Below are 15,083 nucleotides of genomic sequence, written 5' to 3'. Positions count from 1 at the left end.
AAAGATCCTGTGCAATACTATTTTTGCAGTTAATTTTTTACTATGGCTTTTTCTCTCTCAAAAGGGATCTATTACAGCAAATCCAAAATAGGCTGTTAGGCAGATTTATCATGCTCACATTGCTGTTCAGGAAGTGGATTACTGACTTAATCTAATTTTAAATATGAGCTGCAGTTCCATCTACAGAGTCACTGAGTCAGCCTGCTGTGGTCCTATGGGTCAAAATACCTTTTAGGAATCCTTCTTATGTCTGAACTACATGTGCGGAACATGTCTCAGAGCAGACCGTAAAATACCAGTATGTGATCAGCAGACTGGCCAACAGGTAAAGCCTGGACACATCTAATGGAGGGGTTTTACTGTTTTTGTCTTTAAACACAGCTCCAGTATTTATCAGTTAAGCAATCAAGGAACAAAATAAGTAGCAAAACAGCACTTATGCGAGCAAGACAGCACAAATTTGCATGGTTAAAGTAAATCAATCACACCTTTCTTAGTTTGAAACATTCAAAAAAGGAAGGAAAATTAGCTAGCAGAAGAATTAAACCAGTATTAGCTAAATTTTATTTCTCCTCCTCTGTGGGTTTAGCTAGCCTTAGCTCCTTTTACTCTGTGTTTTTAAGTCAAAGAACCTCTACATAGTTTTAAGCAGAGTTTAACTAACACACTTAGAATTCAAACCTTAATTGTAACTTCAATACCCTCATAGAAATTTACCCAATGGACATGTAACTTCCCAAACATTAAGGCAGTGTTTACCAGCACGCTTACCTCCACGGTCCCGTGCTGCTAGATTCTGTCCTCTCCTTAGAGTAATGTCCAACTGGTACATTCCGGGATCCCCAGAGGGAAAATCTGCATTACTTGTTCCAACCAAATTTGTTCTCTGGAGAAGAAAAAAATAAAAATGCAATAGCTAATGTTACTAAAAGTTTCATGTAAGGTGTATTTTTCTTCTCTATCACCATCCTGTTGAACTAAGACAAGGCTGTATCCCATTCCCCCACCTCAGCGCTAATACCCGAACACCAAGGAACCTGCTCCTCTCATCAGTATGACAATTCCTGAGCATGCTTTTTTTAATTAAAAAAAAAAGAACAAAAAGCAAAAAACTGGTTGACATCTCAATGGTTAAATTTATTATTTAAAAAAGGTGGTTGAAAAATAATTCTTTGATACCTCTATTTATTATGGCAACCTCCATTTTTAATTACATTCACATACACTCCTGGCCCACTAGAACAGAATAAGTAAGAAAAAACAGAGCTGGACCTTACAGTACTATTTGGACTAGTCATTACCAGTACCCTCAAACCCTGTATTTATTCAACAGTGATAATCTAGGCATCGAATAGACCTACATGAGTTAGGATTTTGTCAGCTACTGCAGTACTTTGCAAGATATGTGTTTTTTTCCACAGAGTTATGGAGGAAATGGGGGCCGGGGGGGGGGGGGGGGGGGGGGGGGCGGGGATCATAAAGATATTAAGCACAGCTGTAGCTCTTCATTTGTGGTAGAGGCCGCCTTAGTTTGCCTGTATGCCGGGGCAAAGGTAAGATTCTTAGAGCAGTTATTTGTATAAACTGTATCATAAAAAATTTAAAAAACCAAACCAAACCAAATCAAACCAGAATGCAAGTAAGTCTCTGGACTGCATGAACAGTAACCACATTTCTGTCCCAAATGACAAAGGAGAGAAATTATATTTTTTAGTATGTATAAGCTTTTGCAAAATAGTTTTTAACATATCTCTCTATAAGTAGCATCTAATTACAGTGCATGCCTGGAACACCACATTTAATTTTAAGACTAGAACAACTGTATCTATTACACAGTCACAGTACATACAGGAGCTTCATATATCATACACACTGAGCACCATGGTTACATATTCTCATGCTAGGAGCTAAATCTTTTAAGACCAATGCTATTAATATTTTATTATGTGATTATGGGTATTCTGCAAGGAAAAAAAAAGCAGCATGATAGAAACCTCTCAGAGACCACATGTGTACTAAGTGCTATACCACTTCAACAAGAAACTTCTGTTGTTTCTCTTCCTACTACCCACCTTTTCTTTTTAAGGTAGTAATAAATCTAAATCACGAAGAAAACCACAAAATAAGGGCATTTTAACATACGGTTTAACCTATTCTCGTTATTGCAGAATGACAACTCTCAGCCATAGCATATTAACCTTTGCTGCAACATGTACAATGCTGGCCAAACTGCATACTGACATGCTCATCACTTCCACAGCAATGAAATCGTTCAAAACTAGTGCACTTCAAGAGAAAATGGTTAGATGAGCCTTGGTTTGCAGGGGAGTGTTTTTTCTTGAAATCTCTAACATATATCTTCTAATTTTGTCCTTTTAAAGTAACTGTTGAGGCATGCCTGAAACTACCAAAAGACCTTGCAAGACTCTTGCAGAAGGCACCCACCTCCTTCTTTTAAATGACTAACGCCTCACTCACCATCTCTTTTTTAATTCTTATTTATTGCACTGACTGCAGAAGGATACAAGATTGACAACAGTGAATTTCTACCCCACCCCTGCAATGCTTAGTATCTAGTCCAGCTAGGCATAAGGAAACAATAGGAAACAATTGCATACTAACCTGATCCTCAGCCTCATCCCAGTCCCCAGCATTCATCAGGGTATTGCAAAAGAAGAAACTTGTGTTCTGAAGTAAATAATAAACACCAAAACTTCCTTTCCTCTTTCTTGCTCTTCTACAGGAGCTTGCAGACCCAAAAGAAACTTGATGTCTCCCAACAGTTATAACCTTCTCCCCGATTCTTCCTCATGGCACCCCTGTCTCCCTTCCCCTCCCAGGTACAACACGAGCTCTACATTAAAATTCCTTGGTTTAAACGGTGCCGTATTGCTCCCTTCTTTTCCCTTTCTCACCTCCTTTTCAATGCTTTTCCTTCCTTTTTTCTTGCAACGGAACTTCACTTTCTTTTTAACACTTACATTAATTAGTTTTTCAGAGAGCTGTTCAAGGAGGCTAGTAACAAGTAGGTGAGCAATGTAACAAACCTACAGGACATAAACAATTACACAAATGAAATAAAAAGCAAATAGATATTAACTATCCCTAAGTATTAGAAAATCAAACCGTTATTTCTGCATCAGAACAGCAGCATTTGAAGTATGCAATTAAAACTGGAAGTTGCCTTAATAAATGCAACTATCAATAAATCATTTTTCAATCACCTTTTTTAATAACCAACTTCAAAAGTTAAAATGGCAACTAGTAAAAAGAAAGAACCACTTTTGTGCGGTCTGTAGTAATGAACTAAAGTTAGAAATGTCTAAACAAGAAACTTGAGAGCATTCATGAAAGCTTACAATTGCCCTAACCATGAAACAGTTTCAAAACCAAATTTTTGAACTTCTAGATTCCAACTAATAACATCAAGAAAACAAGTTCTCTGTAGTTAGAAAAAAACCCAAAACATCACAACTAGAAGCCACAAGGCTGTTCCTTCCTGACTGCTGCAGGATGATGACACCAAGCCTGACAAAGCAAGGGTGTGCCTTCACTTTTAGTGTCTAAAATGTACAGACGGTCTCGAAATTACTTTTATTATATCATTAACAAAAATGTTGAGAATCCAGACAAAGACCAGAAAGGCAATTAACCATATTTTCACATATACAAAATCGCCTGTGGGAAGGCGATGCCTGAATTAATTACTTTGAATTTATTTTTAATAGTGGTCTGTCATCATTTTACTTTACAATATTCTATTTAGCTAAACTATGACTAAATTCTTGAACTCTACGATTTCCCATAAAATTGAAATTAATCTGTTTTAAGGGAAATTTATTATTTGGCACTAACACCAAAGCCTTGTATACAGTGAATTTCGACAGAGAGTTTAAAGAACGCTGATCATCTTGCAAACAGGCCATGTGCAAAGGTCAGGACAGAGGTCTTGATGATCGTACCCATCCTCAGTTGCACTGTGTTGTTTTAATAGATACCAAACCCTCATGGGCTGTTCTCTTACCAAACAGTGAGAGCAACAACAGGAGCTGCTTTCACTTTCAGTAAGACATCCGGGAGAAGTTCTTCAACAGCCTACACTTAAGTCAATCTGCAGCTGCAACTCACTTCTGACTCATGGCATGTCAAGTGATGCTCAAACGTGCCCAGAAAATGCATTGTTTCGTCAAGCTGAACTGAACACAGAGCTCATGCTGGCCACGCTTTTGACGGCCTCTACGAGCGGCACTCCTCCTTTAAGCATCTGTTTTTCCAAGAACTATCTCTATATTATACAAATTCATCTGAAATCTGAAAGGAAACTATTTCCAACAAAGCTAGGAAGCAGAAATAAAATAATTTTTCAGTTTGGTTCCAATTTAGCCCAACAACGTTTATTCAGCTGGGTGATTTATTAGCTGTAAGACAGCTGAACCTTTTTACATTAGAGGGGTATACAAGGCAAGCCCATGATGGACACGGGATGCTCTATTAGAACAACTACCAACAAACAGCAGAATTAATAACTTCTAACTGGAAAACACTCAGTAGTGTATTTTAAGACCAAAAATCAAAGACAGCATTACTACATGAGTGTGTATTAAGCACACTTACGGAGCTAAGCTGTTAGCCTAACAATGTGAAATAATATGTCTGCTCACTTTTACAGAAGCTCTGGGGGTTTAGACATTCACTGAGACATACTGGAGACATACTGCCATTCTGGAGACATACAAGACCAAGGGGAGCTGAGGAGGAACATGCCCTTGCCCAGGCCTTGTGCCACTGTCACTTTATGGGCCACACAAAAACCAATGCAAAGAGTCTGTGCATCTTAGCACCAAAAAAAAAAAAAAGAGTTTTCTGATGCCTGTGACTAGTATCCATGAGGAGTTTCTGCTACCGTACGTGACACAAAGTCCAAACTAGTATCAAGATGGTAATTAAAGGTTTTGATTTTTCTTAAAACTCCCATTTCTGTGGCATATAAGAAAAAAATTGAGTTTTCTCAAAAAAATTTCTAGAGCACCTGGAATCTCTGGCTGCAGCTATGTCATGAAACTGTTCACTGCTAAACCCTTTGCAATGCAGTGTTGTGAAAAGTTAGGCAAGTACTTCCACCTCTGTTGTTCACACCATGAAAGACACGGCTGTGTTTTCCAGATTTAGCAGCTTAATGACTAGATGAACAAAATATTTTTTACAGCTGAACAAATGTTGAGCATGTAAAAGGACTGTAAGCTAGCTGACAGGTAGGTACATGTGAGTAGCTGCACACCCGTAATAAAGGAAAAAGCTATCCCAGTTTTTGTACATCCAATGTTTCCACCATATGAAGTGTTCACTGGTCAGAACCCAGTTCCACCTCAGCATGCAAGAAAAATGACACCACTTTGAAACTGACAGGATGGCTAAAATCACCACCATTCCCACATCATATAATTTTTCACAGCTTGTTAAAAACATACTATAAAACATAAAGACAGTGAATCTGATTCTGGTCACTAGGCATTACTGCAGTCAGGGGTAAATCCGTTGAAGTCAGACTAGCAATTTACAGCTGAAAGATGCGAATCAGTAACATCATTTGTGCTATCTTCTTAAAAACCACATCACAAAGTTTTAGGTTAACTCATTAACTTCTCCCAGACTGAGACCCTGAAGATTACTACCATTTTTGCCACTGAAAACTATCCGTCACCCTTTTATATCACCATGAATACTGACATTCTCATTCAAAGCTCTTAAAATTTCTAACAATTAATCAGCTAAACCAACCGAAGAAATCAATGTATTTGCTGCTCTCCTACAATTTATATACCATACACTAGCATGATTTTGTGCCAGCAATTCAGTGGATATAAGAGATTTAAGGAACTCTCTGATGCAGAAAACAATTACCACTTCGGAGGGACAGATCAAAAAATCTGATAAAGTCTGTTCAATGCCAAAACTGAAAATATTCAGCAGTTGAAAAAAAGTAATCTATACCTGTAACACACTCCCCCTTCCAAAAAGGAAAAAAAAAAAAAATCTTTAGCAATACAGCTAAAAAATAAAACCCCTAACATTTTCCTATGCTTAAAAGTATATTTTGGAAATGCATATGAACTAGATTGAAGTAATACTCTTATCTGAGTCATTTCAGCAACAGGTTACAGCTCTGTTGATTTGCTGTGCCATTTCGATATTCTGCCAGAACACACTGATAAGGTAAGCAAAAAGCATTTATTTTTTCCAGCATAACACAAAGGCATCAGCATCAACACTTCCTTCAGTAGATAAGGAAAAGTGAAACATAACAAGAGTTGTACAAAAGAAGTGACAAGGGAAGCTGGAGATCTGGCTGCACAGACTGTCCACATGCTGGAGTCGTTGTCAGGAAAGGAGACAGTGAAATAAACCAGCATTCTTTTCATGGTTGCATACAACAGATGAAATTAAATCAGTGTCCTGCAAGGAGGAAGCAGCAGAACATCAACAGTCAAGGGTTCACAGTATGGCATGAAATACTACCAGCTTTCAAACAGAAAAAAAATACCAAAAAGTTTGAAGTAATGTAACTGTGTCTTGTGCATAAGCTGAATTTTCCACTCCAGTAACTGCCTGGCTCAAACTGATTTCTTCAGATCATTTTCATTTGTCAAAGCTTCATGCTTTGAAAACACCTGCTTGTAAGAAACTTGGAAATTCTGAATATCCAAGTGGCTGTCAACTCCTTGTTCGTGCAACTAATTGGAACAGTCTGTGCTTCAAAGTTACAGCAGTATAGTCAAGTGACAATCAACTTTTAATTTCACTGAAAGTATTTACTTATCTAACTTAAGGGTTATGATGATCATGTTCTAAACAATACTTTGTATGCTAGTGTACTGGTTGATGGAAGTCAGGAAGAACTGAGGAACTTCTGAGTAAAAACAGTTATACAGCTCACTTCATCTCATTCATTCAATTTTCCTTATTCCCTAAATAAAAAGGCAGATGTATAATGTGAATCCATTCCAATAGCAATGTAAAAGAACATTCTAGGATTCTAAATATTATTGGAAATTTGCAGAAATTGTTAGTAGCATTTTATATGCACTAATAATGTCCTTTCTGATTAACCACGTCTGTGCTTCAGATGGTACTGGCTACTTTGTTAAAGCTTGTCAGACAATAGATATTTCCCATAGACAACATCTGAGTATTTATAATGAATGTGAAAAGCCTCAGCCATTGTTGTGAAGATTTTGAATAGGATAAAATGTACTGATGAACTGTATAAGTCAGATTTTGTGTATGTGCTTTTTATCACATAATGGGAACAGTGCATACCTGCTAGTCTGAAATGTCTCATTTATGAAGAACTATGAGTTCAAGATTATTTCTGCAGAATAAAGACATTTTTAAAGTTAGCATTAATCACATACATACACACACACGTTTTTATATATGTTGGTATGCTCTGAATATGACCGTCTAGTTTATATTGTCAGGAAATACACTATGGCTAAATGAGAGTCACGGGCGCATAAAAGATTCAGCCTCTTTCCTGAGCTTTTTCGCTATGGCTGAAAGAGCTATTTAATCTGGTTATTAAAGAAAACCTTTAAGAATCAAATATCAATACCGACCATTTACACCTGCAGAATAATTGGAATATTTTTGGTAACATCTGTACAAATTGTTGCTCTTTGATTTCATTTGAAAGCAACCAAAAGCAAATGCTCATTTTCAGTATCAAACTGATTACTGCCAACAGCTTGCTACATTTCCTTCTGAAAATGTAATGAATAGATGCAGAAATAGTAATAAAAGATGTAAGCATGTTAACATTTTGAAAGTTTTGGTATTCAGAAGTACAGTTCAAATCACTTTTTTCAGTTGAAGCACTAGCCCTGCCTGGCAGCAAAGGAAACCAAACAAATACTGGTATTGACAAAGCAATCAGAAGAGATTCCACCAAGTTGTTCCTCCTTCCATCCGCCTCGATACCCTGTTTTGGGGATGAAAAACTCAGTTTGCTGCCACTTATTCATTCAAGTCTACTATAAAATTTTACTTCTGCAGCACCCCTTAGAGACTAAGACAGTAAAGCAAAAAGAAAATAAAAACAAATAATCCCTTTTCCACAAAGATTATAAATTTATTCTTGAATAAAGCAACTACAGCTTCCTTCCCAGTTTTGCTACACTCCATCCTGGCCTGCTCACCCTCCCCCCATGTTATTATCCTCCCTTCTTATATCACAAATTAAAAGCTCTCGTCTGTTCTCTTCTGTGAGAAGCAACTGCTGTAATCATGACAAATCCTTCTGGGTTTAACAGTGTTTCTTACAGACACAATAGTTCACCTACATACAACCAATTGTAAGCACAGGGATTTAGACTGTAAGCTTTTCAAGGGCTGAAGAAAGTCTTTGTTTTCATATATAAGTATGGGCAGATAATTCTTTGCTGCATTTTCCAACGCCTAGTCCTCTTTTCATCCTTAAAAGTATATTGTCCCAACCTCTTTGTAACGGGTTGTGTAACAGTTTTTTTGAAAGTCCAAATACATCTTACCATTTTGTTTCCCCTTGTCTGGTACTGCTTTCATTAATTCAAAGCTTTTTAATCCATCATTGATGAGCAATTCCTTTGTAGAAGACATAAGTTAAAAACTACTATATTTGGTATTTCAACTATTGAGTTATGAATCTGTAAGTAGAGTTTGATCAAGATCGTAAGTACAGAAATATCAGTATCAGTGCATTGTCTTTAAAATTATGTGATTTTTCCTACCACTCCAGTATAGCTACTGCTTTTAGCTAAACATGTTTTTTTGACACTTACATTTTACTCTCTGATCAAAGTAATTTGTTACAAGTAATTGGTTTGCTCTGGAATCATTTCTTTTAGCACCTTTCTTTTGCGGTGACAATGCTTCTTCATTAAAGCAGGAAATAGCATATCTAGAGTAGGGTCTTCTCCAACAGCTTTCGTGGTGGAGGCTGATGCAGAGAAACCCCTGCGTCCTCACCAGCGGGTGTACAGTCCTGCGCAATTAGACGAAATCTTCCCTAACCACTGCAAGTGCCTTTTCAGGAGACGCTGGTTGAAGATGAAGGGAGGGATGGGTTGTGTATAATTCACTTCTGAATAACATTGCAGAGGACATCAGGAATAAATTAAGTAGCTATGCTAGATAAATCAGCGCACTTCTGATTTGACAATATCTAATTAAAACTGTAGATCAGCACAATGGCTAGGGTATTCCTATTGCTTTCTCTTCAGAAACTCCTTTGCAACACAGAATAAGGAAAAATAAAACAAAACTATTTTCTACAAAAGATACCCACATTTCTAAGTCACGCTTTTGGCTGTTCAGCAGCAAACTACACAAAGCATTCAACAAAAGTAGCCCTAACCCTGTAAATGTGTATAAAAATGCACACATATCTGAATACAACTTAACACACGGGACTACCAACCCTCCACAGCACTGAGCTCTTTTTATGTTTTATTTGTGCAAAAATTGACATTGTGAACTACTATTTCAGAGAACGAACAACAACAAAAAAACATTTACCTGCAATGTGGTTGCAACATCCAGTATAAATGGAAGTTTCATGTGTATTGGAGAAAACATTTTCTAAATACATTATCTAAATTGCCTTGCCTTTACAGCCTATACAATTCAGATGCTTATTTATGTAAGCCTGAAAGCTATGTTAAGAGAAAAATAAACTATTCCTGATTGCATATAGTTACCTGGTGTTACCTCTATTAAAGCATAAGAAAAAACTTTCTTTTCTGACATCCAGAAATAACTTGCTTTTCAGAAGCAAGATATAAACCAGGAAGAACTGTTTTTGACATGTTCCCAGTAAAAAACTTCTCCAGTTAAACCAGTACTATTGAAAAGTACTAGAAATACCTTTCCGGAAGTATCTTTCCTTGCTGAGTGGAAACTAGCTGTTACTGAAGTCATTGGGTTTTCTTCCTGTCTATGGCAAAGCCTAGAACTGTTGCATGATGCTTTTAGCTACTCTCCACTTGTCTTGACTGACACAAAAAATGTTTGAGTACAGAAAAAAAATGGGTGCTTTCCAGGGCAGAAGCGGCAATGGCCAAGCACGTCATAGCTGATTTTTGCATTACTGATGACCAACAATGCAGAACTCCAAACTAAGAATGATGACTGATGCTGAAACATGAGGCTATGGTCCCATGACACAAGATTGCAGCTCTTCACTGAAGTGAACATTTTCACAATTGCAGGCATGGATTTGCTGCTCAGGCCTTTGAAGAACTTCATGGAGGCCCTAGGGATGGCAGCCAGTCAGTATTGTCATTCTGTGGCCTTGAGAAGTAGTTAGGGATTGCAGAAACCACCCGGAGTGGATACAAAGGTGGTGAGTTGAGAAGAAGTTGTGAGCAGCTCAGAAGTACTACTGTAGGTCTACTGTTCCTTAACCCAATCCTGATATATACACACAGTTCACAGGAAAGAAATCAGCTGTGAGGTGGAATACAGTTTGCAAGGAAAAGTACCAGTGGTGCCTTTGGGATGGAGAACAGGAGGAGGCCCAGTCCTCTAATGGCAAAACTCACTGTTGCCTGGTCTACACCCACTGCAGAAAATCACGCCTATCTTTCAGAGACCTGACAAACTGTTCACATTTCAGCTCCACCACTGACTGCTGTAAGATGAAAAAAGTGAGAAAGTAATCTGCTCAGAATTTCTCAGAAAGGTCCTGAAACCCTGTGAAAATGGGGACTGGACTGTACCAATCTCCTCAAGAACCCATCTGAATCCCAAATTGATTTATCACATATCAGAGGAGGAGAAATATCTTTGCAAACAGAACAGAAAAACCCCACCTACCAGAGCCATAGTGATTTCCTAAGTAGAAATGAACCCTTTATGAGCTGTGATATCCAATACAGGGCACAGGTCTCCAGCAGTGCACACATCTGCTTAGGGGCTGGTATTACCAAATGCCAGATAAAATGGGGAAGTGCTTTCTGTGGGCATTACTCAGTACGTCTCTGGCAAGTATCAGAAAGTGACAAGATAACCCCCAGCTCCAGAATAAACCCCTACTGTCATAAATAACTAATCAAGGGCCAGAGAAAAGGAAACAAAATGCAGGCAGCTTTCCAACAGAATGCCTGTCTGCTGAATGGTGAAGCAGTGATGAAGCTGTTCAGGTGAGACAGTAGCAAATGTAGAGCATTTTCCCTCAAAAGTTTTACTACTTCTTCTGTTCTGGTAATTTCCAGTGGCAGGTTCTTTCTCTAGAAAAGATGTAAAATGTTTCTTAAGCTGTATATTACAAAGCCCGAAGTTCTGGCAGGGAACCGATGGCTAACCTTTGATAATTCTTGGAGGCGTGTTAACCTGAGGCTGCGTATCAACCCTCCCAGGCTCCTGTGGCTGCTGTTTTTCTGGAGTCTGTATTGAACACCACCAGTAATTGCTCCCTCTCAGGCTGCTTGACAAGCTGCCTCCTTTTCAGGCTGATGCATGTTCTCTTCTAGTCCTCCAACAGTTTTTCAGTAAAGCATAATCTAAGAGAACTGCATTTTTTGAAAAGTGTGGACAGCCCACAGTCTTAGAGCAAACCATTTCTTAGTGGGTGTATGAGGGAGTGTCGCTGTTCTCCTTTATCGGTTACTGAAGATCTTACAACATTGTCCAGTTAGCCAGCACGGTCTGTTACCACAGCTTTGTCACCCAGAGACAGCTGAGGGAAACTGAGTTATTAGCTGGTTTAGCCCTTGCGTTTTTTATGGGCGCAGCTCATATTTCAAGAACTGACTCTTCAGAAAGATGCTTCCCTTCTCAACTCATAAAGGGATACAGCTCTGATTCATTAATAATTTGTAAATATAGTCTATTCTTACAATGATGTCCAAGGAGACCCAAAATTTTGCAAGTGTTGGAAACTATTCCTAAATGACACCAGTAATAATGAAGCATATATGAACCATTACCATATTTATCAACTCTCAGTTTAAGAAACTCTTCCTAGAACAGGGATAACAAAAATGGCTGATTGTCATCTTTCACTAGGCAACTGCTCACCTTCTCTCATTAATTTACACTATGAAAAAAATTTTGGTCCCTTGCTTAATGCAAATAGTGCCACTATCACAAAAATCATCATGCACACTCTCAAAAAATTTATTTCTTTTAGCATCTTTGAGTAAAGTAAGAGTATTAGCACAGTAATTGAGAAATTTCTGGAAGCAAAATAATGTGCGAGCACCTACAAAGCCAGCATCGTTACAACTGAATAAGCTAAATGTGGATGGACAATACGAGAAAACTAAGCTGAAAATTCAAGTACAGTCAGCACCATTGGAATAAACATTCCCATCCATTCAAGTCTTGTGACAAGGCTATAACCTAGTACGGACAGGGCAGTTCTGCGAACGTGGATTCAAACAAGTGACAAGACCCCCACAAGGCACCCTGACCACTCAGCTCAGGAGAACCAGTATCAGCACTGGTGACCGGTGAACATGTCCTTCCTTTCAGTGTCTGTTGTCCACATCTCCTACACTTTCCCCATCTTTGTGAAGCACATAAATATTGTGAGATTATTCATCCCCCCTGGAAGAACATACGAACATTACAGGGCTTCATCAGCACAGTCCCTGCCCAGTCACCGCTGGCACTAGGGGAGCAGGGGACAACACCTGGTGAAGAGCCCCAGAGAAACTGAAATGACAGATGCCTCTTCTCTGCACCCCAAACACCTCCCACAAATTTGACCAGATTGTTGACCAGTAGCCTCTGCTGAAGTCTTTCATCGCAGGGCTGAGCTGCAGGCAGACGACCCGCCATCCCACCACAGGCACACGGACATCCCATCGGACAGAGAGGAAATCGACGTCTGGTGTTCCTGTCACTTTGCCTCACAGTTAATCCCACAATGGGAGATGTGACGCCAGTTTCACAAGGTAAAATAGAAAATAAACAAATAAGCAAATCAACTGACTTAACTACTGATTTTTAAGGACAAGTGAGGTCAGGGACATGGAGAAATGAAGTGCTCTGGCTCAAGCTGCAGCTGGAGGAGGAACCGGCTTACCCCAGAAGTTACTCCTGCTCCTAAAGTATCAGTTGGATGTGGTAGCTCCAGGTTTTTCTCATTCACCGCTGCTGGCTACGAAGTTCTTCAATCCAAGTGGACTGGAACATGCCCAAACACAGTAAAGTAAGGAGAAGAATTTATTTTCTTCCACAAGTAGACAGCTTGCTAGAAATCCCATGGATATTCCCAGATAATTGAGCTGTCTCAAATGTAAGTGGGCTCCCAGAGGAGATGCTTTCTTTGCACCATTACTGATACACTTCATTTGCCCTAGCTGTACGTGCATCTCAGTGGTTTCTCCACCTGCCTTAATCCCTTCAAGGAGGATTGTTAAACGAAATGGGAATTATTCTGAAACTCAAAGCAATTTGGTCAAATCTACTAAAATTTATTACATCATCCTTCTCCCTAATCTCATTCCCTACCCTGCCCCCTTCAACCATTTTTATTTTAGAGGGAAACCGAGCAAAAATTGCTCATAAGGACAACCTAGAGTCACAAGGGGGAAAGGTCTACTCTTAGTTCTGGAGATATCAGAAAGGACGATACTACTCTTCATTAATTACTAAATAACAAATAGTATGCAAAACACTTCTAGAGCAAATTTTATTATCAGATTATTCATCTTACTTGTGAAAATAACTACCAACAGGCTATCTTATCCCACGGGCATGTGAAGCTGATTATTGGCCTCAGTCTTAGGTACCAGAATTTCCCACAACTGTTTACAAAATTGTCACCTCTAACTGAAAGGTAATTTAAAAAATAAACTAAATGTGTAAAAGGCCTTGACAAATTGATTAGAGAGTAACACTTTAAAATCTACTTCAAGTGTAAAATAAAACTCTAGAAAAAGTTAATTAAAGGGAGTTTTTCATGACCCCTCTGCCTCTTTCAACAGCTTATTTTCAGTTTTAGGAGGTCACTCAGCACTTCTTCCCCTTCTACTCAGCACTGGTGAGACCACAGCTAGAGTGCTGAGGCTGCCTGGTATGAGAGAGACACAGACACACTGCAGCAAATCCAGCAACATGTCACAAAGATGATGAAAGGATTGGAGCATCTGTTGCATGAGGAGAGGCTGAGAGAGCTGGGACTGCTCCACTTGGAGAAGACGAGTTTCCTCTCCAAGAGGGGGATCCTACTCCTGTGTATAATACCAGCCAGGCTCTTGGTGGTGCCCCGTGACAGAAATGGCTAATAGGATATTTCACTTTAAACATGAGAAAAAACTATTTTTCCTGTATGAGGGTGGTCAAACACTGGAGCAGGTTGCCCAGAGAGCGTCCCTGCTCAAAACCTGCTCTGACATGGTCCTGGGCAACCTCCTTGACGATGACCTTCCTCTGAGCAAGAGGTTCAACTGGGCTATCTCCAGAGGTCCCTGCAAACTTCAGCTATTCTGGGATTCCCTATTGCTTTGCAATATCATAATAAATAAAGTATATGCTAACCTCAGCTACCTTTCCTCAAAGCGTTGGTTTGCCTTCCACTTCTGGTTGCACTGGTACGGCAGTGCTGCAGCTGACATTCGGAACTACCATCTTCTCCACCCCTTAAGAGCAGAGTATGTCCAAGATAGGCATAAAACCTGAACACTTCAAAACAAGCCTATATATATGCCTTGCATTTATGCTGCAATGCTCACATATGTTGTAACTTACCTAAACCCTTATCCTGCACATTCCAATCCTTCTCTGTAAAGAAATCCATTATTTTCAAAGGTACAAGAAGACTTATTGTGTATGACTATACAAACATGTAGTTGCTTCCCGCATGCACTTCAGAGTGCATTTACCTGCACTCTCAAAAATCCCAAGACTATAATCTTTTTCAAAAATGAAAAAAATTTGCTTCTTTAAGCAGAATAAATGAAAATCATCATGAAACAAATCAGGTCAGACTTTCAGCTGGGCAGAATTATTCAGTTCCCAGGAAAAGCAGAAAGAATGAGCACTCCTGTGCCATTTTGGTTTTAAGAAGATTATTGGAAGTTACATGGGCTGAGTACATT

At 39.0% G+C, this 15,083-nt stretch overlaps 1 protein-coding gene across 9 annotated transcripts in view; it reads right to left on the bottom strand.

Moving 5' to 3' along the window:
- MCTP1 (multiple C2 and transmembrane domain containing 1) overlaps window positions 1-15,083 on the bottom strand; it is a 292,028-nt gene that overhangs the window by 176,118 nt on the left and 100,827 nt on the right. For 7 of the 9 annotated variants that reach the window (XM_030004938.1, XM_030004937.1, XM_030004939.2 and 4 more), the window contains one exon: window positions 772-886. In XM_030004938.1, coding sequence (XP_029860798.1) covers window positions 772-886 — 115 coding nt within the window. Of the gene's footprint in view, window positions 1-771; window positions 887-13,066; window positions 13,168-15,083 lie in introns of all 9 variants that reach the window. The other 2 variants (XM_030004944.1, XM_030004945.1) reach the window with 1 other exon arrangement.

Source organism: Aquila chrysaetos, chromosome Z (assembly GCF_900496995.4).
Source record: "Aquila chrysaetos chrysaetos chromosome Z, bAquChr1.4, whole genome shotgun sequence".
Classification (NCBI taxonomy): domain Eukaryota; kingdom Metazoa; phylum Chordata; class Aves; order Accipitriformes; family Accipitridae; genus Aquila; species Aquila chrysaetos.
Note: the sequence above shows the minus strand (reverse complement) of the source record. Positions and strands in the feature narration are given on the sequence as shown.